This window comes from Polyodon spathula, chromosome 19 (assembly GCF_017654505.1).
Source record: "Polyodon spathula isolate WHYD16114869_AA chromosome 19, ASM1765450v1, whole genome shotgun sequence".
Classification (NCBI taxonomy): domain Eukaryota; kingdom Metazoa; phylum Chordata; class Actinopteri; order Acipenseriformes; family Polyodontidae; genus Polyodon; species Polyodon spathula.
The window spans coordinates 31383466-31407937 of record NC_054552.1 but is presented as its reverse complement, the minus strand read 5'-3'; the positions used below and the strand labels follow the sequence as shown (position 1 = coordinate 31407937).

The 24472-nt window shown below is 45.9% G+C and overlaps 5 protein-coding genes across 7 annotated transcripts; 1 reads left to right on the top strand and 4 right to left on the bottom strand.

Annotated features, from left to right (window-relative positions):
- Window positions 1-1008: 1008 nt before the first annotated feature.
- Window positions 1009-2749, bottom strand: LOC121294398 (GDP-D-glucose phosphorylase 1-like). The gene has a single exon (XM_041218044.1). The coding sequence runs from the start codon at window positions 2732-2734 to the stop codon at window positions 1349-1351; it is 1386 nt and encodes a 461-aa protein (XP_041073978.1). The 5' UTR covers window positions 2735-2749; the 3' UTR covers window positions 1009-1348.
- Window positions 2750-3574: 825 nt separating this feature from the next.
- LOC121294343 (calcium and integrin-binding protein 1-like) lies at window positions 3575-7257 on the top strand. Its single transcript, XM_041217960.1, has 7 exons — window positions 3575-3717; window positions 4646-4680; window positions 5149-5245; window positions 5478-5631; window positions 6203-6321; window positions 6505-6593; window positions 6950-7257. The coding sequence occupies exons 1-7, from the start codon at window positions 3667-3669 to the stop codon at window positions 6969-6971; spliced, it is 567 nt and encodes a 188-aa protein (XP_041073894.1). The 5' UTR covers window positions 3575-3666; the 3' UTR covers window positions 6972-7257.
- Window positions 7258-7594: 337 nt separating this feature from the next.
- LOC121294404 (RCC1 domain-containing protein 1-like) lies at window positions 7595-10671 on the bottom strand. 3 transcript variants are annotated; one of them, XM_041218072.1, is made up of 8 exons: window positions 10342-10671; window positions 9871-10083; window positions 9344-9497; window positions 8911-9032; window positions 8607-8708; window positions 8206-8370; window positions 7991-8020; window positions 7595-7905 (listed from the first exon to the last, which is right to left on the bottom strand). In XM_041218072.1, exons 1-8 carry the CDS (start codon window positions 10559-10561, stop codon window positions 7748-7750), a joined length of 1164 nt encoding a protein of 387 aa, XP_041074006.1. In that variant the 5' UTR covers window positions 10562-10671; the 3' UTR covers window positions 7595-7747. The 3 variants fall into 3 exon arrangements, with proteins under 3 accessions (XP_041074006.1, XP_041074005.1, XP_041074007.1); XM_041218071.1 differs by having other exon boundaries at window positions 7597-7905; window positions 8206-8373; XM_041218073.1 differs by lacking the exon at window positions 7991-8020 and having other exon boundaries at window positions 7597-7905; window positions 8206-8373.
- A 485-nt stretch (window positions 10672-11156) lies between these two features.
- Window positions 11157-19996, bottom strand: LOC121294554 (protein unc-45 homolog A-like). Its single transcript, XM_041218341.1, is given in 18 exon segments — window positions 11157-12080; window positions 12744-12899; window positions 13170-13287; window positions 14819-14934; window positions 15302-15442; window positions 15843-15984; window positions 16306-16400; window positions 16491-16724; window positions 16951-17085; window positions 17088-17131; window positions 17320-17490; window positions 17606-17774; window positions 17907-18074; window positions 18339-18428; window positions 18625-18800; window positions 18895-18931; window positions 19143-19298; window positions 19799-19996. Coding segments are annotated over 18 exon segments (2436 nt in total). The 5' UTR covers window positions 19823-19996; the 3' UTR covers window positions 11157-11816.
- Window positions 19997-21614: 1618 nt separating this feature from the next.
- On the bottom strand, window positions 21615-23999 carry LOC121294553 (protein shisa-like-1a). Its single transcript, XM_041218340.1, has 3 exons — window positions 23872-23999; window positions 22447-22680; window positions 21615-21984 (listed from the first exon to the last, which is right to left on the bottom strand). Exons 2-3 carry the CDS (start codon window positions 22644-22646, stop codon window positions 21615-21617), a joined length of 570 nt encoding a protein of 189 aa, XP_041074274.1. The 5' UTR covers window positions 22647-22680; window positions 23872-23999.
- Between the last annotated feature and the right edge of the window lie 473 nt (window positions 24000-24472).

Genomic DNA, 24472 nt, shown 5'->3' with positions numbered 1-24472 from the left:
CACTGAGTATTTCATTTACATCAAAATAAAACTCCATAAGCTAAGATAGTTTTAATAAAGATGGTGTATATTGTTCTGTATGGATCTATTGATGTATAACTTCTGTTTTTTCATCAAAGCTGTTTTTTCTGCACTCATCATGTCTTTGATTCCCGCATGACCTTCTGCAAATGTGCAAAAATGGAAAAACGCAGTAAAATACAATGAGCAAAAAGCGATGGTTATACTTTCGCTTCTTCTTTTTCCTCTGTGCCTCATCGTTCGCGCCCCGGATTTCTCGTCCAGTTTTCTATGTTGCTCTTTCCCTGCTCCTCTTTACTGTGACGTTTTCTCCTTCCCTCTCTCACACTTCTGCAACCCTGCACTGCCTCTGTTCCCAGCCACATGCATTTCCTGTCTCCAACTCCTCGCTGCGGGAGTCTTCTTCCTCTTCATCCTCCTCTTCCTCCTCTCCACTTCATCCTGCCAGAGACAGGAAAGCATTGCATTACCGTTTCTGTACGTCTAGTCCGATTCTAAAAACTATGAATACGAAATGTTTTAACTTCATGTCATACAGTTCCATCAATGTAAAAAAAAACAAGAACTAAAACATGATTGACATATTTGTAATAAATTGCATTTATTGTAGTTTGTTACCAATGTACACATTCGCATCTCGTTTAATTGTCTTTATTTATAGTTGAGAAGGAGTTTGCTCTCTGTGTAATAGCCCATGTACTCTAACATCTAAATATGTGAATGGATTATTATTTGTCTAAACGCACTGTTTCCCAGTTGTAGTTATATGTGCAATGCATATTTATTCGATCTCAGTTGTTGTGGCTGCAATGAAATGATAACAGAAAACAGTTTTTACTTCTTGCCTCTATGTTCTGTTGCATTTTATCTACGTTTCTGAGTAGGGAGCACAGACAGAGAAAGGGAGACAGAGACTGTGAACATAAGAACATAAGAAAGTTTACAAACGAGAGGAGGCCATTCGGCCCATCTTGCTCGTTTGGTTGTTAGTAGCTTATTGATCCCAGAGTCTCATCAAGCAGCATCTTGAAGGATCCCAGGGTGTCAGCTTCAACAGCATTAGGCTATTAACTGAACTTCCACGTACTCATTCTTCAGTGTGGCAATATAATATAACAGAATTATAATATTTACACAACCCATTTGACCAAAATGTATATGGAACAAGGAAAGAAAAGAAAAAAAAGAATGGTGTTGTATAACTTTATAACTTTTTTTTTTTTTTTTAAAGCATTTTGGGTTGTACGTATGTAGCATATTTAGCTGACAGACTGTTTTTTCTTAACATTACAACTACATTACAGTACAAGTTCTCCGTGCTCAATGTTTACTCTTGTAAAACGTGCATCAGTTGTGACTGCAGCATAGAAAACTCCTTTTCTGGGAGGAGGTATTTCTGGATGATTTCAGTCACTTCAGCCTCGGTGATCCTATCGAAATCTTTGCGGTTCTTGAACGGCAAATGACCAGCAAGCTCACACATGGCCACGTTAAACGCTGCTTCCTCTTTGGCCCCAAAACAGGAGACCCGGGGCCAGATAATGACGCGGATCCCTGGTCGGGACGGCCCGGAATGAAGTGGCGTCCCGGGTTGGCGGCCTCGAGTCACGAACAGGTTGTGTGCAATATTCTTTTCCACTAAACAGTCGGTGACTTTGCAAATGTTCTGGATCAACGCACCCAAGCGCTCACCCTCGGTGTAAAATAGGAAGCCGGTGGGAGTATCTGAGAGGAGGTGGAATGCTTTCCCCGGACAGAGAGGTTCGGTTCGGGCCGACTCGATGCGAAGCATGTGGTCCAGATAGTAGCCATGAAGATGTAAATGGTTCACAGATGCAAATGCACCCAGGCTATTAAACCCCACTCGAAAACCCGGATGGGAACTCATCAGAACCGACTCGATCGAGATTCGGACCACGTCCCGGGTTAGAACCTGAGGGAGGCACAGCGATGGTTCGGGGATAATCAAACAGTGCCCAAACTCCAACGGGCTCACATTAATTATAACCAGCGTTTTAGTGTGAGTAACTCCATCATCTAAATAAGCAGGACCATCCGGATCTATTGCTGCTTCAGTACCTGAGATACTGTGACCGTTGCTGACTGTAGTGAATTGTGGTTCTGTATTGGGCCAGTGCTTATTTTGCTTCCTGATTTCAAACAGAATTTCACCTGGTTGGATTTTATTAAAGTTGAACTGGTTCGGGTTAAAGCTTTGTCTAATACTTTGTATTTCTTGCGGTTTTCGTCTCTCCTTTCCCCGTTGAATATTTAACTGGGCCACGAACCCGTGCGGGCCGGGCAAAATCTTAGTTTGCAAGTCCCCGAGATGGTACCGGAAAAACCCGAGCTTCTCCTTCTCCTGCCATCCCAACCTAAGTGTCAAATCGAACCGAGACAGCGGCTGACCAGCTCCACAATCGCTGATCGAACCGACTCGGCGTTTATCCAGCCAGCAAACCCCGCTCCGGATGAAATCTCTATCCGAGTAGACAAACTCGTGTGTCGCAGAGTTACAGACATGGAGTTCCGTTTGTTCCCGAACTGTGATTCCAGTTTCATTTTTCTCGACCCCGGTAGCTGACCAAGCTCTTGCACAGTGCGCAGACATCTTGCAATGACGCGTGCGGATGATGTTGGTGGGTGTGTCTGGACCCTGCATGTTGTCTGGTCCTGCATGTTGCCTGGTCCTGCATGTTGACCGGTCCTGCATGTTGCCTAGCCCTGCATGTTGCCTGGTCCTGCATGTTGCCTAGCCCTGCATGTTGCCTGGTCCTGCATGTTGCCTGGTCCTGCATGTTGCCTGGCCCTGCATGTTGCCTGTTGCCCTGCATGTTGACCCTGCATGTTGCCCAGTCCTGCATGTTGCCAGGTCCTGCATGTTGACAGGTCCTGCATGTTGCCTGGTCCTGCATGTTGACCGGCCCTGCATGTTGCCTGGTCCTGCATGTTGCCTGGTCCTGCATGTTGACCGGCCCTGCATGTTGCCTGGTCCTGCATGTTGACACCGGCCCTGCATGTTGACTGCCTCTTGCTTGCAGTAGTAACTAGGTAGACACTTCTTGCACATTTTGAGCAAACCACATTAGTACCTGGACACAAATAACGACAAATAAATTAATTATACATAAGTCTGTGTGTCATAAAAGTCTAAGTACTGTATAGGAATATATTTGTCACGTACTGTCAGTCCACCCACACCTGCTTTATTTTATGTATTTATTTATATAAATCGCAATTGAAAAAGCCCAAAACTGTTTTACCTGTGTTACCTACTTTTGTCTGTAATCGTTTTTGGAACGATTTAAAAAGTAAGGAAAAAAAGTTGCTTTTAGTTGTGATAATTCAGTTGTAGTTATAGAAACCGGGTTGTTATGTTGAGTAGTGCTCTTTACTTTGCAACGCGTAATATGACACCACGAAGCAAGTTTGCTCAGTCCACGTAGTTATCCCCCCCTTGATATTATTTTCTTGTCTTGTCTTGTCTCGATCTTCCCGATCTTTGGACAGAGCCTGTGTACTATGCAAATATAATCACCATGGTGACCGTGACGTAGCGGCAGGAAGAGGAAGCATAGAAAGTTACAAAAATAAAGAAACTTCAGTTTGAGTGCGTCTTGTTGTATTTGTTTTATTATATTAAGGATGGGGACGTCTGCCAGTCAGATATCAAAGGAGTTACTTTCAGAATACCAGGTAAACATATCATTTGTAAATCGATAATTATAAATGTGTGTGTGTGTGTCTATATATATATATATATATATACACAATGAAAGTTGTTTATGAGCAGAATTGAACTGTAGGGTCTGATTCATTTAACATTACACGCTGTCATGATGTAGTCACAAGAAGTGTGTTTGTTTATGCTTGACTGAGCGAATGGTGGGGAGTTAGAGAGAGTGAGTGCGTTGTGGATGTCTTCTTACTTGTTGATGCAAAGTACCGGTATGTATTGTTATATTGTCTTGAGATCATTAATTAAAACCATTGTAAAACGTCATTCATCAGTCGCTCGAGGTGTTAGTATTAACTAACGCGGCACGTCGACTTCCTTGCCCTAGTACTGTTGTGTTATTTTACTTACATTTAATTGTATTTCTTCTTGGAGAGCCGAGTGTCAACATGATCCCTTTCATGAAGGTATCCCTGTGGATGTAAAACTACATTCACTAGCATTAAAATGTATGATAATGGTTGACACGGGGATGGGAATAAGACTCCTACTGCATATCAGTTTCACCCATTCCAGGTTTTAATATGAACTTGGTAAGCCACAGTGTATATATAGGTGTGTCTTATTAAACTCCTAGCAAAACCAGGAGTGGATCAAAGTGCTATGTAATGGGAGCCTTATTTCCATCGCTGTGAGGTATCATTTTGCTCCAGTGTGGTATACTAGCCAGAGAGTTCTGTGATATCTCGTTATGGTATTGGTTTACAATGTCAGTAATCTCTCCTACAAAAGTGCATATTGCTACCAAAGTTGAACTTCATTGTGAACCTTTGACCCTTTGTTAAAGCTCACAGCGCTGGTGAAATGCAGTTCACTTCTACACGATTCTCACTGTTGATCAAAGTGTGCGAGATCCCTTATACTAACTGTCAACGTTTACTATTTCAGGAACTGACATTTTTAACCAAGCAAGAGATTCTTCTGTAAGTATTTGCTTTTATAACAAAGTGGTTTGTCCTGCTGAGAGCGCATTTTCCATTTCAGTCCACCAATATCTAATTCTCTCAATGTTCAAAGTAACTGAGGAAAGAAGCTGAACTCTGGTCTTGTGCTCTGACTTCTGATTATTACTAGATGAGAAGCTTGCTCCTCCTTGGGAATCAATTGGGAATTGATTTTAAAAAGGAAAACAGGAATTGACCCCAACCCTGCTTGTGTCCATTGGGTTGAATTCCTTCCGTTTGATTTCCCTGGCAAGCTATCAGAATGAACACAGGGTGGTTTACAGGTCATTAGGAGTAAGAACAGACATTGCTTTCCTCTGCCATTTGTGTGTCCTGCTGTTAATTGGACTGAGTAGATGAATCGAGACTGACAGGATGTTAAACAAGGGTCTTGTGGCATGGACTCAGCTGCGGCTAGAAATCATTATTTTTTGGATCATGTTTCAGAGCCCACCGGAGATTCAGCGAGTTGCTGTCCAAAAACCAGGACTCGTTGACCACCAGAGTCCCACAGGAGAAGGTGTTGACCATGCCAGAGCTGAAGGTACAGGACCGATCAGGAATATTTGATCTACAGTGCAATACAATACAAAATACATTTTAGTACCTCGTTTTATAAGCCCTTCAAACAGGAGTTAATTGTTGATGTAAATTAGTTGGTGTCAGAAAACTATAAGCCTTTTTGTATCTATAGTTTCTAAAGGATTTTTGTTTGGTGCAAAGAATTGTATTTGGTTATTTATTTATTTCTCTCCTCTCATTCTCTTGCTTTCCAGTCGAACCCATTCCGGCAAAGGATCTGTCACGTGTTCTCCACCTCGGAGGAGAAGGACAACAGCCTGTCGTTTGAGGACTTCCTGGACCTGCTCAGTGCCTTCAGCGACTCCGCCACCCCAGAGATCAAATCACACTACGCCTTCCGCATCTTCGGTACGAGGCCTTGACACCGGGCAGGGGCTTCAGCGCTGCTCAAACACAGCTCTTAACTTCAGCCTGCTTCTCACTGCAGCTTTTGTACAAGATCTGGGGTTGGAGCACTTCAGGAATCATGTAGTGCTCTCACTGTAGGTCACTTACAGCTTGATACCAACTCACCCCTTTAGGATCTCTTGCGAGTCCTTTTCAGACTGGATATAAACTAAGTGCAGGCTTGGTTTTGTCCATATCCTGCAGGGTCCGGTAAGTAAGTACCCATGGAAACCCTGTACACTTTCACTTCTGTGAAAAAGTCCTTGAAAATGCTCCACATTTACATACAGGCACATCTCCATACGTGCCAAGATGTACCCGCATTCCCACGAGGAGGAGTAAGCCATGGGATGCGTTAAGTATCTGAGTCTCTTGGAGCAGCTCTGTGAAAGAACCCACTTAATGGCATGCTGAGTCCTGCAACTCCTGAGCAGCTCAGGGCTCATTTCATCAGTGATCTGAGTGACCGCAGTAATTCTTGCTCTGAGCCTCTCTTAATTAACGCACCCACGGTGTTGCTTGCATTGTGTAGATTTCGATGATGATGGAACCCTAGACCGCACAGACCTGGAGCATCTGGTGAACTGCCTGACTGGAGACACCCCTGAGACCAGGCTCACCCCAGAGGAGATGAACCAGCTCATCCACAATGTAAGCCTCTTAGAAGCACTCCGTATAGGAGCGTTTTATATCGGATTGACGTTTACTTACAGTAGTGATGGAGGATTCCATTTAGTTTAGACGAATTCTGGTGCTTGCAGCATCATTATGGAATCTCTGTACCTGAAATGCTGGACAAGACATGTTGTTGATAATTGTTTTATTGGACTGCAGATCCTTGAAGAGTCAGACATCGACAAAGACGGAACAGTGAACCTCTCTGAGTTCCAGCATGTCATTTCCAGGTCACCTGATTTCGTCAGGTAGGATGAGAGAGAGTGCTGTCCTGGGTATTAAAATGAGGAGTATGGACAGTGGCTTGATGCGCTGTCTTGCACAGCACTGAATTTGTACAGGTCACAACTGTATTAAATATCCATTGCAGGCAGAAGACCATGCAGACTGAGTAAAAGGCAAAGACAACCTAAATACACAGTTGAGTTTATACATCTTGAAAGGGTACTATATTTGTTGAAGTGCCATTGGAGTCTGGCCTTGGAGCAAGTTTTAGTCTAGACTACTTTGTATTAGGGATACAGTGGCAAAGTACATATTGCCCACAGGAGCCAGGATTGCATGGTGACCTAGACACTACCTAAGATGCCGCTCTTCCTTGCAGTTCTTTTAAGATTGTGCTGTAAGCTGTGAGGCCAGGACCAGAAGCAGACACAAGCTACGGACAAGCTACCTCCCACCGGAATCAAGACCTGAATTTTATACTGGAGTTCTTAACCCTTTTTAAAATCTTTCTTTTTTGTTTTGTTTTAACCTGATGCAGTTTGACCTTGATTGTGCCTTAAATTCTAATATGTTCTGATGGAAATGTTTATGACTTTTCTTAGTTAAATGTAGTTTTACTGACCTGAAGAAGCATTTTTATACAATAGAAATAAAAACTATTTAATCAATAAAAGTTACTTCCTTAAATGCTTTGTCTGTTATTGTAGAACTGCATGAGTACACAAAGGGAGGGAGGAGTTGTTTCTGCTAGTAATAGAAAAATGCTACTGTCATTGATTGAACAGATGGTTAGTTGTGGTTAGTCTTCATGCTGTTCAGCGCGTTTGGAATTCAGCATGGGAAAACCATATTGATGCAACTGTACTTCAAGATTTAATATGCAGGAAAAGAAAACTCTGCATCTCTGGTGTACTCTGTACTATTAAAAGTTGTAGTAAAAAAATAAAAAAAAAAAAAATATATATATATAAAAATATATATATATATATATATATATATATATATATATATATATACACACACACACACACACACATATACTCCTTTTCAAAGTGTAATCGCTACACATCAAGATGTTTTACTGAAGCCTTTTAAATCTGTGTCAGGTTAACAGTATAGATTCTATCCCATAACAGAGAGATGAGCCTGGAGGACTAAAATATAAAGACACTGGGGCTTATTCAAATGAGGGAGCTCGCTCTGAGGCCAATACAAAAGTGTTCCAGGAACCACACACCACATCAAGAACACAGAGCCCTTCTTTTGTAAAATACTCTACATGCAGTGGCTGGTCTGAGCTCCGGGGGGCGCCGTGTCCCAACTGCCCATAATCACCTGAAACACAAAAGGGCAAATTACATATTTCCCCTCCCCAGGGTAACATACATACATAAACATGTTTTAAGACAATGGCACTTACCCCAGCCCCACGTGTAAAGAGCCCCAGCACCTAGAACCCAATGTAATGCTGTATTTATTTATTGGCAAATAGGATGTTGGTAAAACAAGAGAAAACGTTTTAATTGTGTGCAAGACAACGCAACACGGCTACCAAGCAACTAGGTGAAAAGTGAATTGTCAGAACACAGTGCAGTTTGAGTGCTATTAGTGCAACCAGACATGTGAAGCACTTACACGTGACAGCTGCGGTATGCCGTGACCCACAGCTCATCTTCTTGATCTCTGACTCCTCGGGCAAGTCCAGCAGGGCAGGAAAAGCCTGGATTGAAATGAACACCTCTGAGCCCTCCCCTTCCTGTGTCTCAGCTGCTTCCTGTCTTGTAGGTATCGTGGCACATCCTGCTGTGTTTAAAACATATATATAAAAATACAAAATACTTCAATTATTCTTAGTCTTTGTTGCTGGTTCATTGTGGATTTGGCCCCAATTTAACACTCAAAATATAAATTGTATAGTTTTTATGGCAAACTGCCATATTTCTTAAAAGCCACTCACCCTCTGTCTGTTTCATTTTTATTCCGGCTCTGTTTTTTGTTTGAAATCCCCAATGTCAAAGAGGATGATGAAACACTACCTTCTCCAGCGCTGCTGTGCTCTGCCTGTGCTCTCAGGCTCCGCGAGGGCAGTCCCAACTGGCCAGCCTCATTCCAGCCCCAGACGTACAGGTCTCCCCCCGCTGAACGACCCATCCCACACAGGAAACCAGGGAGAAACACAAAGGGGCACTGAATAAACCAATGGGAAATACAGGCATGTGACACAGCTGGAAACAAATCTGGATGAAATCTCTATTTATAAACTGAAGCCTTCCCCACTTTTCCTGCCCAGTGCATCTCGTTACCCTGCCTCTTGGTTTCACAGTGCTCTCCAGTTCTTACCGCTGATGCAGACTGAATGCCAGCCCCCAGCTGCCACATCCCCCATGGGCAGCCCTCTGAGCACCTCCACTGCCAGGGGCTCTGACTGGCTCTCCACACTGCCATGACCCAGCTGACCATGGCTGGAAAGAGCACAGAGCATCAAGGTTAGGGGCGTGGGGAGGTTAGGGGGCGTTTATGGAAATGTCTGTCATGTTTTTTAATTAAAACAACAGAAATGGAAATAAGACTCCCACTGAATAGCAATTTAAGCCATTATATGTTTTATTAAGAGCTGAATTAGCTGTACCTGAACTTAGCTGCAAAATCTAAATTGCAAATGTCTCAAACTGCTGTGGAACTGGAGTCATGTTTTCAGATGTTACAGTGCACTAGGGGCTGGTGGTCCTAGCTCAGTAGCTCCCCCAGGGTTATAGTACAGGGCAGTTTTTACCTCCCCAAGCCCCAGGTGTAGACAGTCCCATCAGTACTCAGCAGGACAGCGTGCTCCGCCCCCAGGGCCAGCCTCTGGGCGCAGATCTGCGGAGAGAGGGCCCGATAGAAGGGTGTCTTCGGAAAGGCATACCCTCCAGGAGCCAGGGGCAGTGCTAAGGGAGGGAACGAGAAAGAGAACGGCCAGCTGGGTGGGTGAATACCTCATTTCAACATTATTAAACCCACATTGGATATGGATTCACAGTGAATGGTGTTCTTGTAAAACTATTTCACTCTGCATAACTGTTCGAGCCACTCCAGGTTTTACCAGTGCTTGACGTCTCTACTGTTTGTTTAAGTAAGCTCAGGGGTGACTTAAAAGATCATGATTTGAAAACCTAGAGTATCTTCAAATGTCATGCGACTGAAGTATTTCCATCTGAACTTGAGAAGGAAATGATATGAAGAAAACACAAAAATACCAGAAATAAGCCACCATTCTTTCTTATTAATATATGTCAATTCTCAGTATTTACAATTCACTACCTGCTGCATCAGTGTTGGTTAGCTCCATCCTCCAGACAGGCGGACTGCCAAGTCCTCCAATATCCCAGCATTCTATTTTGTCAGCGAAGGAGGCAGTCAGGTACCGCTCTCCAATCAGAGCATCGTGGCAGCCCTTGGTGGCAGGAACATAGGTGCAGGCATTCTGATTGGGCGGGCTAGCCACAAACCCAGAGATGCAGACATGCCCATCACCTGAGTGAAATGCAAAATAAATATCAGGTAAACTGCACAGGCTACCACCTTCTTGTGAATAACGCAGCGTTCTTCCCCGTGGCATCTAATCTCTGAAGCAAAAATGATGTCTATGGTGACTGCATACAGCACAGTAACAGTGCATCAAGTACCGCTGTCAAAAAAGCATTCATTGTCATTACCCTGAAATAGCGGTGTATTCAATAGCTAGGCAGGCGCACTGATACGTTTTGTTGTAAGATTTGTTGGTCTTTGTACCTGTCTGCCGGTGTAAGACTGCTAGTCTGCTCCACGTCGCCCGGATCTCAGTGCCGCTAGGTAATTGTTCATCTTTCTCGGCCCGACTGACCCGAGTCTGCCCGACATCACAGTCGCAACACTCGAGTCTTTCCGGAAACAGCACCTTTACTCCAACACTGCCTCTAGCTCGGGGTACTATCTGCCCAAACCCGTTGAACCCAAAACCGAACCACGACATCAGAAACGTCACATTACAGAGACTCTTCAAGATTCATCTCCTATGACAATTTATCTGCCTTCCCTTCCCTTTCCCTGCATCGACCAAAACGCGGCTACCGCACGCAGACTTTTCAGCGCATGTTCAGTTAGCACAGTAGATAGGAAACTACAATTACGGAAGCCGAAACAGTACTTCTTGTTCAGCAAACCGAATTGCATGTTTCGAATGCATAACTTAATATTTAGCATAGAGATACAGGATTCCAACTTCAGAATGCAAAACATAATGATTAGCGACCAGATGACCCTGTCAGGCAGTTCCTGTGAATGTTGGCATGACTCACTCCCTTCACTACATGTGTTAATCGCGTCTGTTAGGATTGCAGTGGTCACGCAGCCAGTTTCTAATAACCACTCAACTGCTTGAATGTATTTTACAAGGATTCCTTGAGATGTTTTAGTTTAATTGTAAATGCTTGGGCGACAGTACTTTCGTGTGTGTGTGTGTGTGAGTAATTGAGCAGTATAACTAATAGACACTGTAGTATGTCTACACTTCACTTATATACACAGCTAGTGAAATACACACCGGCAAAGAAAACAAAGACTCACTTTCCGTGTGAACATTATTTATTGCACATAATTATGTGTGAATTAAAAAATAAAATAAAAAATAGGTGGCAAGTGATTATTAAAGCATTGTGGGTAGATCTAATCAAATGGGTGCTTCGCAGATGGAATGTATAACACTAAGTTTGGGTAATGTTTACAATGTGGAGAACGTTGGTTGCTGCATTCTAGAATCTGGATGCAAGACAAAAGAAGAAATCATCTGGAAATTAAGCTGCATCACTTAGCAGCATTAAGAGGTGACTCAAACGTGGTCCTGCGTGCCAGAAGCATGCACTAAAAAACATTTTAAAAGAATTCAAATTAAACAGAAGAACTGAATTAACAACTAGAAAAACTGGAATGGTAGGAGTGAAGGAATTAGAAAATCAGGTCTTTAAAGTTTAGGGTAGTGACAAGAAGCAGCTGTCAATATGTTTTAAGACAACACAATCTTTGGTCCAATCCCTGCAGCCTATAGAACAATACTCCCCCTTCTGCAGTCTGTGGTTAGTCTCAGTCATAAACTTCATGGAAGTCAAGTGTCACAGTGGCATGTTTCTACAGTGCTGGTCAGGCATCCTGCTAGAGGGAGACCCTGGGCAACAATCTTTTTGCTTGTTCCTTGTGTCCATCTGAAGGTGCAGTGTGCCAGCGATTCTCACTCATTCTGCAAGGTTGGGTTTGATGAGCCCGTAGTCCAGGGCGATGTCGAGACACTGCTTGGCGGTTCGGCAGGCTGGGTTGGGCTCAGCGGCGCCCCCCTTGGCCATGACGGACAGGATCTCGAGCACCTCACTCTGGATGAGCTGCTCGGCCAGCCCGCGCTCCGCCTGCATGAGATTCATAGCGATGACTGCGGCGCGGTGCTGCAGCTCCCTGCTCTCGCTCAGCAGCAGCGCCTGCAGGATCTCCAGCCAGTGGGACGTCTGCAAGGAAACAGGCCTGGGCTCAAGTATAACTGGAACTGTGTCATTGAGAATGAACAGACAAACTGCTTATTATCACCTCGCTTACTGTCACACTGTGTTTATATCAGGCTTTACTCTCAATATCACCTCACAAACCTGCTTACTGACACACTGCGTTGGCACACTTGCATACCTGTAAACTCGTCAAGCTTTTCAAGCTGAATCATTGACTTTTCCATGTAGTGTTTTACACGGAGCGTTCATAAATACAGTAAACACGTTAGCGTGAGCAGTTGTTTATCTTACTTTGTAGTATAACTGTAATTCTAAATTAGCATATCATTGTAATTGTAATTGAGCATATCATTGTAATTGTAATTGAGCATATCATTGTAATTGTAATTGAGCATATCGTTGTAATTGTAATTGAGTATATCATTGTAATTGAAAGTTCAGCCCACAATGCTGCTGTAATTATCACTCTCACTAGAATTAGAATTTCCCCCAGGTCTGGTGAAGAGAAAGCAGAACCCTTTTAATAACCTGCAAATCAACACACCTGACCCCCCTAACAGTACTAGTGCTTACACAGACCCTCCTTACACAGGTACACACAGCCCCCCCCACCAACACAAGCTGGGAGGAGACCCCACCCTGTCAACCCCCCACCCCAGGGCTTACAGTGCGAGGGACGCGAGCGCACAGGGAGGGCTGCACCGATGTCAGCATGGCCAGGGTCCCAGCCGCTGCCTTCCGCAGTCTCTGGTCATCCTCCCCGCTGTACAGCACAAGCAACTTCAGCCGGTCGTTGTCCTCAGCCACAAACCTCTCCTGCACCTAATGAAGGCAAGCATCGAATCAGTAACTCTCCGTCACACAGCCAGCAGAAAGCTTATAAACCTCGGGGACACCTGCACAAGAGATTCCCCTCAAGGGAATACATTTAGACTTCATCACATAGTTTATAAGACAGGGGTGTCAGTACACCAGGGAAAGAGACACATGCTGTGGATGGTCGAGGTAGTAACCCAGCACCCCCTGCCCTCTGAACCACAAGAGCAAGTCTAGAGCTCCACACTCAAAGCCTAGGACTGTCCCCCCTCTTACTTCTGGACTCAGGACCAGGTTGCACATGCACTCAGTCGCAGCCGCTCGAATCATCTCATGATCCTCAAACATGTAGCCCTCGATCCTCGACACCGCCCCCTCCTTCATTATCTTCTGCCTGCGGAGAGTGGGAACAAGCAGCACTGTCAGAGGAATAAACACTTGGGCAACCTGCTGCAAAACTCAAGAGAATGTGTATGCCTGTTGGGGTGCAGGGTGAAGGGCTGGGGAGCAGCGAGTGTTGGGGTGCAGGGTGAAAGGTCTGGGTAGCAGCGAGTGATGGGGTGCAGGGTGAAAGCGCTGGGGAGCAGGGAGTGTTGGGGTGCAGGTTGTAAGGGCTGGGGAGCAGCGAGTGTTGGGATGCAGTGAGTGTTGGGGTGCAGGGTGAAAGGTCTGGGTAGCAGCGAGTGATGGGGTGCAGGGTGAAAGCGCTGGGGAGCAGCGAGTGTTGGGGTGCAGGTTGTAAGGGCTGGGGAGCAGCGAGTGTTGGGATGCAGGGTAAAAGGGCTGGGTAGCAGCGAGTGTTGGGATGCAGTGAGTGTTGGGATGCAGGGTAAAAGGGCTGGGTAGCAGCGAGTGATGGGGTGCAGGGTGAAAGCGCTGGGGAGCAGGGAGTGTTGGGGTGCAGGGTGAAAGGTCTGGGGAGCAGGGAGTGTTGGGATGCAGGGTAAAAGGGCTGGGTAGCAGCGAGTGTTGGGATGCAGTGAGTGTTGGGATGCAGGGTAAAAGGGCTGGGTAGCAGCGAGTGATGGGGTGCAGGGTGAAAGCGCTGAGGAGCAGGGAGTGTTGGGGTGCAGGGTGAAAGGGTTGGGAAGCAGGTTGAAAGGTCTGGGGAGCAGCGAGTGTTGGGATGCAGTGAGTGTTGGGATGCAGGGTAAAAGAGCTGGGTAGCAGCGAGTGTTGGGGTGCAGGGTGAAAGCGCTGGGTAGCAGCGAGTGTTGGGGTGCAGGGTAAAAGGGCTGGGGAGCAGCGAGTGTTGGGGTGCAGGAGTGTTGGGGTGAATGGCTGGGTAGCAGCGAGTGTTGGGGTGCAGGGTGAAAGCGCTGGGGAGCAGGGAGTGTTGGGGTGCAGGGTAAAAGGGCTGGGGAGCAGCGAGTGTTGGGGTGCAGGGTGAAAGCGCTGGGGAGCAGCGAGTGTTGGGGTGCAGGGTAAAAGGGCTGGGGAGCAGCGAGTGTTGGGGTGCAGGGTGAAAGGGCTGGGGAGCAGGGAGTGTTGGGGTGCAGGGTAAAAGGGCTGGGGAGCAGGGAGTGTTGGGGTGCAGGGTGAAAGGGCTGGGGAGCAGGGAGTGTTGGGGTACAGGGTGGGGCTGGGGAGCAGCGAGTGTTGGGGTGCAGGGTAAAAGGGCTGGGTAGCAGCGAGTGATGGGGTGCAGGGTGAAAGCGCTGAGGAGCAGGGAGTGTTGGGGTGCAGAGTGAAAGGGTTGGGAAGCAGGTTGAAAGGTCTGGGGAGCAGCAAGTGTTGGGATGCAGTGAGTGTTGGGATGCAGGGTAAAAGAGCTGGGTAGCAGCGAGTGTTGGGGTGCAGGGTGAAAGCGCTGGGTAGCAGCGAGTGTTGGGGTGCTGGGTGAAATGGCTGGGGAGCAGCGAGTGTTGGGGTGCAGGGTGAAAGGGCTGGGGAACAGGAAGTTGTTATACGTTGTGCAGACTGACCGGAGCCTCTCGCTGATGCCCGCCAGGTTGGTGAGTGCCATGAGCGCCTCGAAGTTCTGCAGGGCCGTGCAATCGAGTCCCAGCAGGCTGACCAGCGGCCGCACCACCTCATAGATCTGCAGACAACCAGGTAGCAGGCAATAAATCCACACACAGCAGTCAGTACAATAAATCCACATACAGTATCTTACATGACATTTTGACATATTTAGAAAGGTTTTTTGGATAGAATCCTGGGCATACAAAGACAAACAGTGATGAAAACTGACTGCCGTCGTCTAACTACACAAACATGAATAAAGGAAAACAGATTTTAAAATCCTTAAAAAGAAAAAACATTACCAAAATGAACTGAAATCTTCCAGCAGGATAAGCCCATACTGCCACAGCAAAGGGTGTTCAGACATTAACAGTGATACATGGGGTTTGATACTGGGAGCTCCCTGTTTGTGGTGCCCCTGCCTGCCAGCCTGCCTGCCCTACCTTGGGGTGCTATTCAGGGACGTGCTGCTTGGCGTACTTTGCCAGCTCCACCATCTGCGGGTCCGGCTTCTCCGAGTCATAGCTGTTGGTGCAGTTCACCAGCGTAGAGCCCATGGCAAACAGCACCGTCTTATCCTCTGACTGCAGAGAGAGAATCAGGGCAAGGTTACACTCTCCTCTGCCACTGGACAAGAAAGCAAGCAGTGACAGGTTCATTACATTGCAGGCGAGACAGGGCTGCACTCACCGGGCACTTTGTGCCACGTCATTACAAGCTTCTCACGCTTCAGGGTAATTCTGCAGCATCTGTTAGTGTACTTCATCCTAAAAAAACACCCTAGCCCAGCAGACACAAGATTCCATAGGATTGAAACGAAACTGCTGCAGACAGACCTTATGGACTCTTCTACAGCCTGGTGTTATGCCTAATAAAACCCATGTGCACTGGTAAGCAATGCAGACTGAATATTGAAGGGCTGCTTGTGTGGTCCTGCTGGTAACCCTGCTCTGTGTTTACAGCAGAGGCCCTAGCCGAAGGTACCTTGGCCAGCTGGAACATGGCCTGCAGAGCCTGCCCATCCTCTGCCAGCTCCTCCTTCACATCGGCATCGAAGGTGAGGTACGCCAGGCCCTCGATCGCCCAGCGTCGGGAGCTCGGGGGCAGGGCTTCATTACACTGCCACCTGGCGGGAGGGGGACACAGTCGTCAGCCCTACTTCACACAGTATTAAACGAGCAAGAAACTACTCCCATCAACCCTTTCAAACAGCTCCTTCCTGCATCCCAGTTGCTACAATTTCCAATTGTTTTATTCCTATCGGAATGCTCTCCGTTCCACTTCTGGATTCAGGACGCAGCGTGTGTACAATGGGAAGTCCTGTGTGAGCCATGCTGTGTGGCTACAACTCATTGGGATACACCGACGGGGCAAAGTCACACAGTGACAGTAAAATCCAATCCCCTTACTCCTGCATGGAAATACTGTGATAAAGAGAGAGACTCACTTCCTGCACTGCTTGGCCAGTTTCAGAGTGGATCCTTCAGCAAACTGCTTCATGCTGAAATCCGTCCCTCCTGCCGAGCCCAGCTTGCACAGACCCTGAGAGACAGCAGACAAACACAGTCAGACACGCGCTCACACCGACACTACCCTAGTGTTTCAATGCAGCCGTAAACGCTGAGTCCTCACCACCAGGGCGCGCACTCGAATCTTGTCGCTCTTGCTCTTCTTGTAGATGTCTTTGAGCAGCGCCACGCCATTGGCAGCGATGAAGAAGGCCCTCTTGGCCTTGCCGGCTGCGTGGATCAGGGCCTCCACTGCCACCTGCTGGTGGATCTCTGTATCGGAGCCACACAGAGAGATAATGCTTTCCATGATCCCGGACAGACCTAGGGCCTGTTTCTTTATAGGCTGGGAGGCAGACTCTCACTGAAGCAGTCTGCAGGTTTTACTGTGAACACAGCAAGTGGAAGTTTACTGTGTTTCATTTTCTTCGGAATCTACATTTCCCATTGGAATACCAAATCCAAGTATCAGGCTATTACTGACTGAGAATCAGTGACACAGCTTAGACACTCTTTATATGCAGCCAGGTCAAACGGCTCAGGAGTTTCCAGTGTAACCCCCCAGCCCCTCTCCCTCACCGGACGTATTCCTCGCAGAGGGAGCTGAAGTTCTCCCTCTCGCCATCGCTCTTCATGTCCTCATACAGCTTGCTGAGCAGAACCGAGCAGCTCATGTGTGTGCTGTCAGTCGGGGGGGGGGGGGGGGGGGGGGGGCCTGCGTGGCATCTGGGACTGTGCCCCCCACCTCCAGAACCATCTTCAGCCCTGGTGTGGAGAGGAGAAAGAGAGAGAGAGAGAGAGAGAGAGAGAGAGAGCATATTCTTGTCTTTAATTCAAAGCTGTTATTTTCCATAAAAAGCAGCTAAGTAGACTCTTAAGCAATCTCAAGCTGTTTGTTTCTTATTCTGGAACATTAACCAGGGATCTTGTCATGGGGAGACTGGGAGACTCACCCTGGTCGATGACCCACAGACTGAGCGAGTTGTCAGGATCTCGTTGGGATTTGCGCGGGACGTGTTTGACGAGCAGGTTAATGGCGCTGTCTCGACCCGACCCGGACACCGCGGGAGCCGTGAGGACGCCCAAGAGGTGACGCAGCATTGACCTCAGTTCCCGAGACGGCTCTGAAACAGGAGGGAGTCGGTGTCAGCACAGACATACACTGCAGGTGGGAAATGCAGACAAATCTAGCACGCAAGCAAGCATAGCTGCAGAAAGCTACAGGCAGCCAGGACATGCCAAGCAGAATGGCCTCATCTTTGCCTCGCACGTCCTTCTTCATTCCCTTCATCAGAGCCTCGAACATGACCTGCAGGAGGTGACAGGCAGCCAGGGAGACCTGCTCTCCCCCCGACCCCATCACTGCACATAGCCGCTCCATTCCCAGCTCATTCACGATAGCCATGGACTGCACAGAAGGAGAGAAACAGGAGGTGGTAGGGCAAAGCAAGACACAGCTCTTGTGTGTGTGTGTGTGTGTGTGTGTGTGTGTGTGTGTGTGTGTGTGTGTGTGTGTGTGTGGTGGCTCAGCAGGACTCACCCTGGACTGGTGCCCGCTGCAAAGCCCCACCAGTGTGCGCAGCGCAGGCAGAATCATCTCCTCTTTCCCTGAATCCATCAGTCTCTGCAAGAGCTGCACCCCGTCGTTGCGGAATATCTGCTCCGCCCCCGTGTCCTCCCGCGACAGGACCACCAGATTCTGAGCCGCCTGCAGGAGAGAAGAGGGGAGTTAGAGAGGGCATGAAACACCAGCTACCCCACTATGTCAATGCAATGCAGCACCACTGCCTTGCTCGCACCTCTCAGAGCAGCCACAGGCTGCTTTTCATTCACTGCAATATTTCAAGCCCCCTGCTACATACATCTCTGATTATTAAAGCACACTGATCATATAGTAGTTTTACAGGTCTGTCAATAAACTGTGTGCAAAGCAATCCGACAGGGAGTTGAAAAAACACAGCCCTCTTCTTACCCTGTGCCTGTCAGACTCCTGCGCTGAGGAGTCCAGGAGCAGAGAGAACATCTGCTGAACACGAGCGTCTGTGAAGGAGAGCTGCTGGACCTGAAGGAAGAGGGAAGAAGGCAGATCTAGTGACCCATCGGAGGGGCACAGCCACAACGCGTTTTATACAGCAACCTGTTTTTCAAACAATCTCACACTACTATCAATGCGTGCACTTAAAATATGCGCTGTTTAGATGATTAAAGCAGGGAACGATGGAGAGTCAGCGCTGATGGTAGAATGATCAGTCCTGCACCTTGTCCTGGATCTGCGCCCCTAGCTGCCGCAGGCTCTCCTGGAAGGTCATGTTCTTGGGCTCCAGCTGTGCACACCTCTGGATGTCTTTGAAAGCCTGGTCCAGGCGGCCCAGCTTCTGCAAGGCCTGCGAGCGGCGAAACCGGGCCTTCACATCGCCAGTGTCCGAGTCCAGCGCTGGGCAGACAGACAGAGAGTGAGTTTGGGGGAGAACTAGACGATCATAGAGGGGGAACGAGGAGCGCAGAACAGTACAAGAAACCCAGCTCACCTTTGCTACAGTCGGACTCCGCTTTGGAATAGTCCTCCTAATAAGAGAAAGAAAACACGATCAACTACCAGGAAGGGTTACACATCCTTTCTAAAAGCGCTTTGAAAGAAAAACAACGTGTGTCAGTTATTCAAAGCATCCAGACATTTGTAAAGAGCCCCTATTCTGAATGGAAAAACACAGGAACGGAAAAACACTGTTTTGACAGCGTGACCAGTCCAAGCTCCCACTCCACACTCACCACTCACCAGTTTGAGGTAGCAGGCAGCCCGATTGCGGAGCAGGACGGCACATTCTGATTGGGTGTCGCTCCATTTGAGGGCCTTCGTGTAACAGGACAGCGCCCCCTGGAAATCCCTGTCCTTGAACAGACAGTTCCCCTCCTCTCTCAGAGCAGCTGGATCCTGGAGGGGGGAGCATAAAACCACACAGTTAATACACAAGTGCTTACATTATATATAATATACTGAAATGCGACTGGGTGATTCAGAAGTAAAAACAAACAAAAAAAACCACACAATTCTGCCAGTTTTGCACTGGAACTCAAGCACGGCCAAAGTGTTTGATTTATTGAATTGTAAGCCAGGCTGGTTCAGTACCGTGTCTAGGTTTGGCTAATTTCCCAAGCAAAGCTGAGCAGAGCCGAGCAAAAACTCGGTGCATCATTAAGCTACTTTATTTATTTATTGATTATTTTTTTTAATTCGGTGTTCTAGGCGTGGATGACTACAGTAACAAACTAAACTGCGCGTAGACACGCTGACAGAGACAGACAGATAGATCAAACTCGTCCTGCTGTTTGATCTGGTCGTGCATACTGGCATGTCGTACTATGAACATCTCTATATTGTCCTGAGCGGTTAACACGTCATTATAAATTCGTTACTATTAAACCATATTTTACCTTCTCGGTGCCGTTTTCACTCATTCTCCCGGACTGCTAAATTACCAATGAATCTCAACGGCTCTTGGATCGCGATCTGTTCTCAGTGTCCTGTGTTCAGGATCCACGCACGTTGTATCTGAAATGTTTAAAACACTGTAAAAACTTAAAGGCTTATCTCTGTCCGATAGATGTAGTATTTCAACGTCTTCGTCTCCCCAGCGAGCAGCGTGATGACGTTAGGGAACAGCCCCGCCCCATCCTTGCGTTCCCTCACCAAAAAAGACAGGGCACCGAGATAATGCAGCGGAGCAAAAGTGCTGTTTTTAGAAATAAATCATTCCAAAACATCAGTCTCTGTGTGCAGATCTGCTTAGAGACCCAGATTTTGATGCATGAAACTGCTCCAGAAGGTCGTAGGCTTGTAGGTGTTATGAATGTCAAAGTGTATTTTATTCAAACAACAAAAGCATTCCTCAGTTTTATGCAGCCCATAGTATCCTGCCCATGGATTGCTTTTAAAAACCCTGGGAAGCTATGAAGCACTGCACTACACTATTAGTGTGTAGCTCTATTTATGAGGCTAGATTGAATTGCTTTGCAAGTTATAACATTACATGTGGAATCATTTATTACCAGTCTTGCAAAACAAGATTTTACACACAGAGTGAATAAACCATCAGAGAGTACACAATATACTGGGGAATATAAGACTTACATAAATGAATTTTAAAATGATCTGACACAAGGATATACCGGATCATTTGTTTTAGTTTTGGCCAGGTTTAAAACAAAACTGAAAACCTGCAAGGAAAAACAACAACACAAGCATGTCCAAAGTAGTAAAATAGAGACTAGCTCTGTTAAAATATATCAATATGCAGCTTGTTCTGTGGAACTTGTCAGTTTTCTGATCCTGATGTTTAGATTGCCAGTACAGTATTAATAGTTTCAATAGTAATATTATGGAATAAAAACTGTTCACTTTTCATGTTAGATATTTGCTTTAAAACAACAATTTTTGAGTATTCTTAGTAGAACTACAGACAGGGTTCCTGTAGTTTGAGGATCTTGGGATAGCAGTGGTTCTAGAATTGCTTGGGTGGTAATACAGGGGTTCTAGAATTGCTTGGGTGGTGATACAGGGGTTCTAGAATTGCTTGGGTGGTGATACAGGGGTTCTAGAATTGCTTGGGTGGTTTTACAGGGGTTCTAGATTGCTTGGATGGTTTTACAGGGGTTCTAAAATTGCTTGGGTGGTAATACAGGGGTTCTAGAATTGCTTGAGTGGTTTTACAGGGGTTCTAGAATTGCTTGGGTGGTGATACAGGGCAGCTCAGATGTTATTACTGTACTATGATTTCATATTGTTTTAGAATAGGGATTAGTTTGACAAACTGCAAGGGCCTGTACTCAAAGAGAAAAGGAAACACGTCCTGTGAGCAAGATGAAATGTATATCTGTGTGTTGGGTTGTGGTTTAAATGTATTCAGAATGAATTGCTTATTTTTGCTGATGTATGCATTTTACCCCTTGCACACAACAATAAACTTATTGCTTTATAATAGTATTTATGAGGAAGGGGAATTATTAAATATAAATGAATAAGGTATGCATCTTTAATTATCACATCATTTCTAGATGTATACATAATAACATGTCATAAGGATTTATATATATATATATATATATATATATATATATATATATATATATATAATATATATGATATATATATTTTTATATGTTGAAACTACAACTTTGAATAAATGAAAAATAATTATTTCCATACTGATTATTAGAGGTCCAGTCAGTCGTCGGCAGCCGTTAAAGCTATTCAGTCATCAGACCACCCCATGTCATCTTCTGTCCAATCACTGTTCACTTCTGGGTCCAGATGTGTGAACTCTGTGCTCTGGTCACCATGGCAACTCCTACTTGCTGATCTGTTGTTCCAGTCGCCAGGGAGACGAGGAGGAGCGCTCTGCTGATTCCTATGTGGAGCTAGGTTCCTGTTGCTATGGTAGTGCGTGGGCTGTCTGTTGGGGCGCAGGATGCTGTTTATCCAGCGGGGGCAGGTCAAGTACTTCCTGAGAGCAGCCAGCACAGTGAGGTCACGCATGCGGCAGAACCAGAGAAAGTCCACTATCATCAGGGTCAGAACCAGAACTATATAGAACCCCACCGCCAGGAGGGTGAGAGGCTGGCTGCAGAGAAAAACAGGGGTGGGGTGGGGAGAGGAGTCACAGTGATCCATGATGTCAGTTCAAACATTTCCTCTCTTTATACATGAATGCATTATTTACTATAATGTTTTTTCCCTTATGCTGAAAGTGCATACATTTGGGACACATGTCTAACAGCTGTTGGTGCAGTCACCCATACACCTGCCAAATAAAATACTGAGTATTTGTGTTAGCTCAGAAACCATATCAGGTTTAAACAATGAGACTATTGTCTGTTCATGAGATCAAGGTTGACCACTTCTATTGTACCTCATCCCAGCCACGCTTTCCACATGATGCACACTAGAATAGCTGATGCTGCAGCACAGATCTTTAGACTGGATGTCTTCTAGGTTTTGCTTGCTTAAGCTCCCACGTTTGCCGACAATATTGGATTTGAGGATGGCCTGGTTTCAAAGACCGGGGTCCACTTTCAGCACTGACCTGTGAACGAGCTGGGAGGTGCTGCTCTCTGATAGGTTGACATTCATGACATCCTGGAACTCTGATTGGTTGCAGCAGTACTTGAGGTAGAGGATTCCTTGGCGACAGCAGTAGGAGTGCTCGGGGGGGTCAGAGAGGCGGGGGCAGTAGAACCCTGAGTGATGGAAATCCTGGAGATCATAGTACCCGTCACACAACATACCTGAGCTGGCTGGAACACACGGGGGGGGGGATCTGGGGTTCACACGATTCATACAGAATTGGGGGAAGTAAAGGGAAAGAAACTGTTAGAAGGAACAGGTCAAAAAGAGGCGAATTTGAAGTGATCTAAAGGCAGTTTACATGCTTTTAAATAATCTGGTATTTAACAATTGTGCATTTACAGAATATGTTATTTGAAAGTGTGAATACAAATTAAAAAATGAGGATTATTATTTTTAGGAAGGGGATTGCCCAAGGTAATCCAGTCATGACCAAGGCACACGCCCTGTTTCTCTACAGAATGCAAGGAGGAATGGCGGCAGCACACCCTGTCCTCCAGTAACACACGCTTCCCACTGCCAGGAGCAAGAAGCACAGCCGGGGTGTGCAGGAGGCTGCTGAGGATTGGGGTTCCAGGTGAAAGGTCCCTGTCCAGCTGTGTTGGGAAAAAATTCCAGCAGCATATCCAGTTTACTAGTACGACTAGACAACTAGGAAAATTTAAAAAAAGATTTAATAACAGCTCATAATAATCTTATAATTGGGGTCCAGGTAGGAAGCTTCACACATGCCTGTTACAGCAGTGTCAGATATCAACAGCAATCGAACAAGTACAGATGTATGCAGGTAAGATCTGCATACATCCTGAGTTGCAATGGGTATCAAAAGTACAACAGAGAAAAGGCTCATCTCTCACATTTTCAGATTCTCATAACCTTTCTGTGCATGAAATATTGAAAACAGCTGAAAAAAACCCCATCTGAAGTTGTTTTGGATGCATAATGAATATATTTTTAAATACAATTTTAAACCAAAAATCCATAACACACTATCTCCTAGCCTCATATGAGGCTACCGTGCATTTGTCCCTCTATAAAGACTAGGAGAGAGGTTTGTTTTTTACGTCCCAATATGAGGTCGCTATGTAAGAAAGGGTTCATTTTGCTTTTATATTTCCATCAAAAACAATTTTCTAGAAAATACAAAAAAAGATGTCGTGGACAAACTTGTTAACCCACAAACATTCCCGTTTTCAGAAAACATCATTTTAAATTCGGGGTGAGCAAATTTTCCCAGGAAACACATCCTGTTATTTGCCTGTTATTTTGTTTGGTTTTGTTTGAGCTTTTCTGAAAAATGTACAAAGTGCAGATGCATCAGAGGAAAGGGTTTTTAAAAAGCAAGCCTTTATAAAACGAAGAGAGATGAAGAAGAAAGCCTTACCTGCACTAGTTAGTGCTTCCTCTTCTGATCACATCTGCTTTGGAAGCAGTAGGACACACCTGATCACTGCTGGGGACTTTCCTTGGGGAGCACCCCCGCCTTGCCTTGCTCTGCCCAGGCAGACTCACTGGCTCCTGCAATGATTCAAACAGATGCTTAATGGGTCTACAGGGACTCAGTCCCCACTGTGGGCTGAAGAAATATATACATTTTAAAAAGTATTGTCCATGTATGTGATTTACTCGCCATAGTTATTAACTGGATTCACCGTCTGCCGTTTAAAAAAAATAGTACCAATCAAGGGTTAAATATTAATTTAGTTTTTCATCAGGAACATTTTCACAACCTCCAAAATCTTGGTATTTTATTACAGGTGTGTTGAAGTTTAAAAGCTGCTGTGGGTTTACTCCACAGGAACATGATAAAGTTGCTATTGCTTACAAATATTCCAGTGTGCACTCGTCCCAGTGTGCACTCATCCCCCTTGTGATGCACTCAATATTTTCAACAGCAAGCTTCATCCCAATCGTAAAAGGAGGAATAAAGAAGGTAATAATAATACAAGATATGGAAAGAAATGGATTGTAAAGCCTCAGTTATT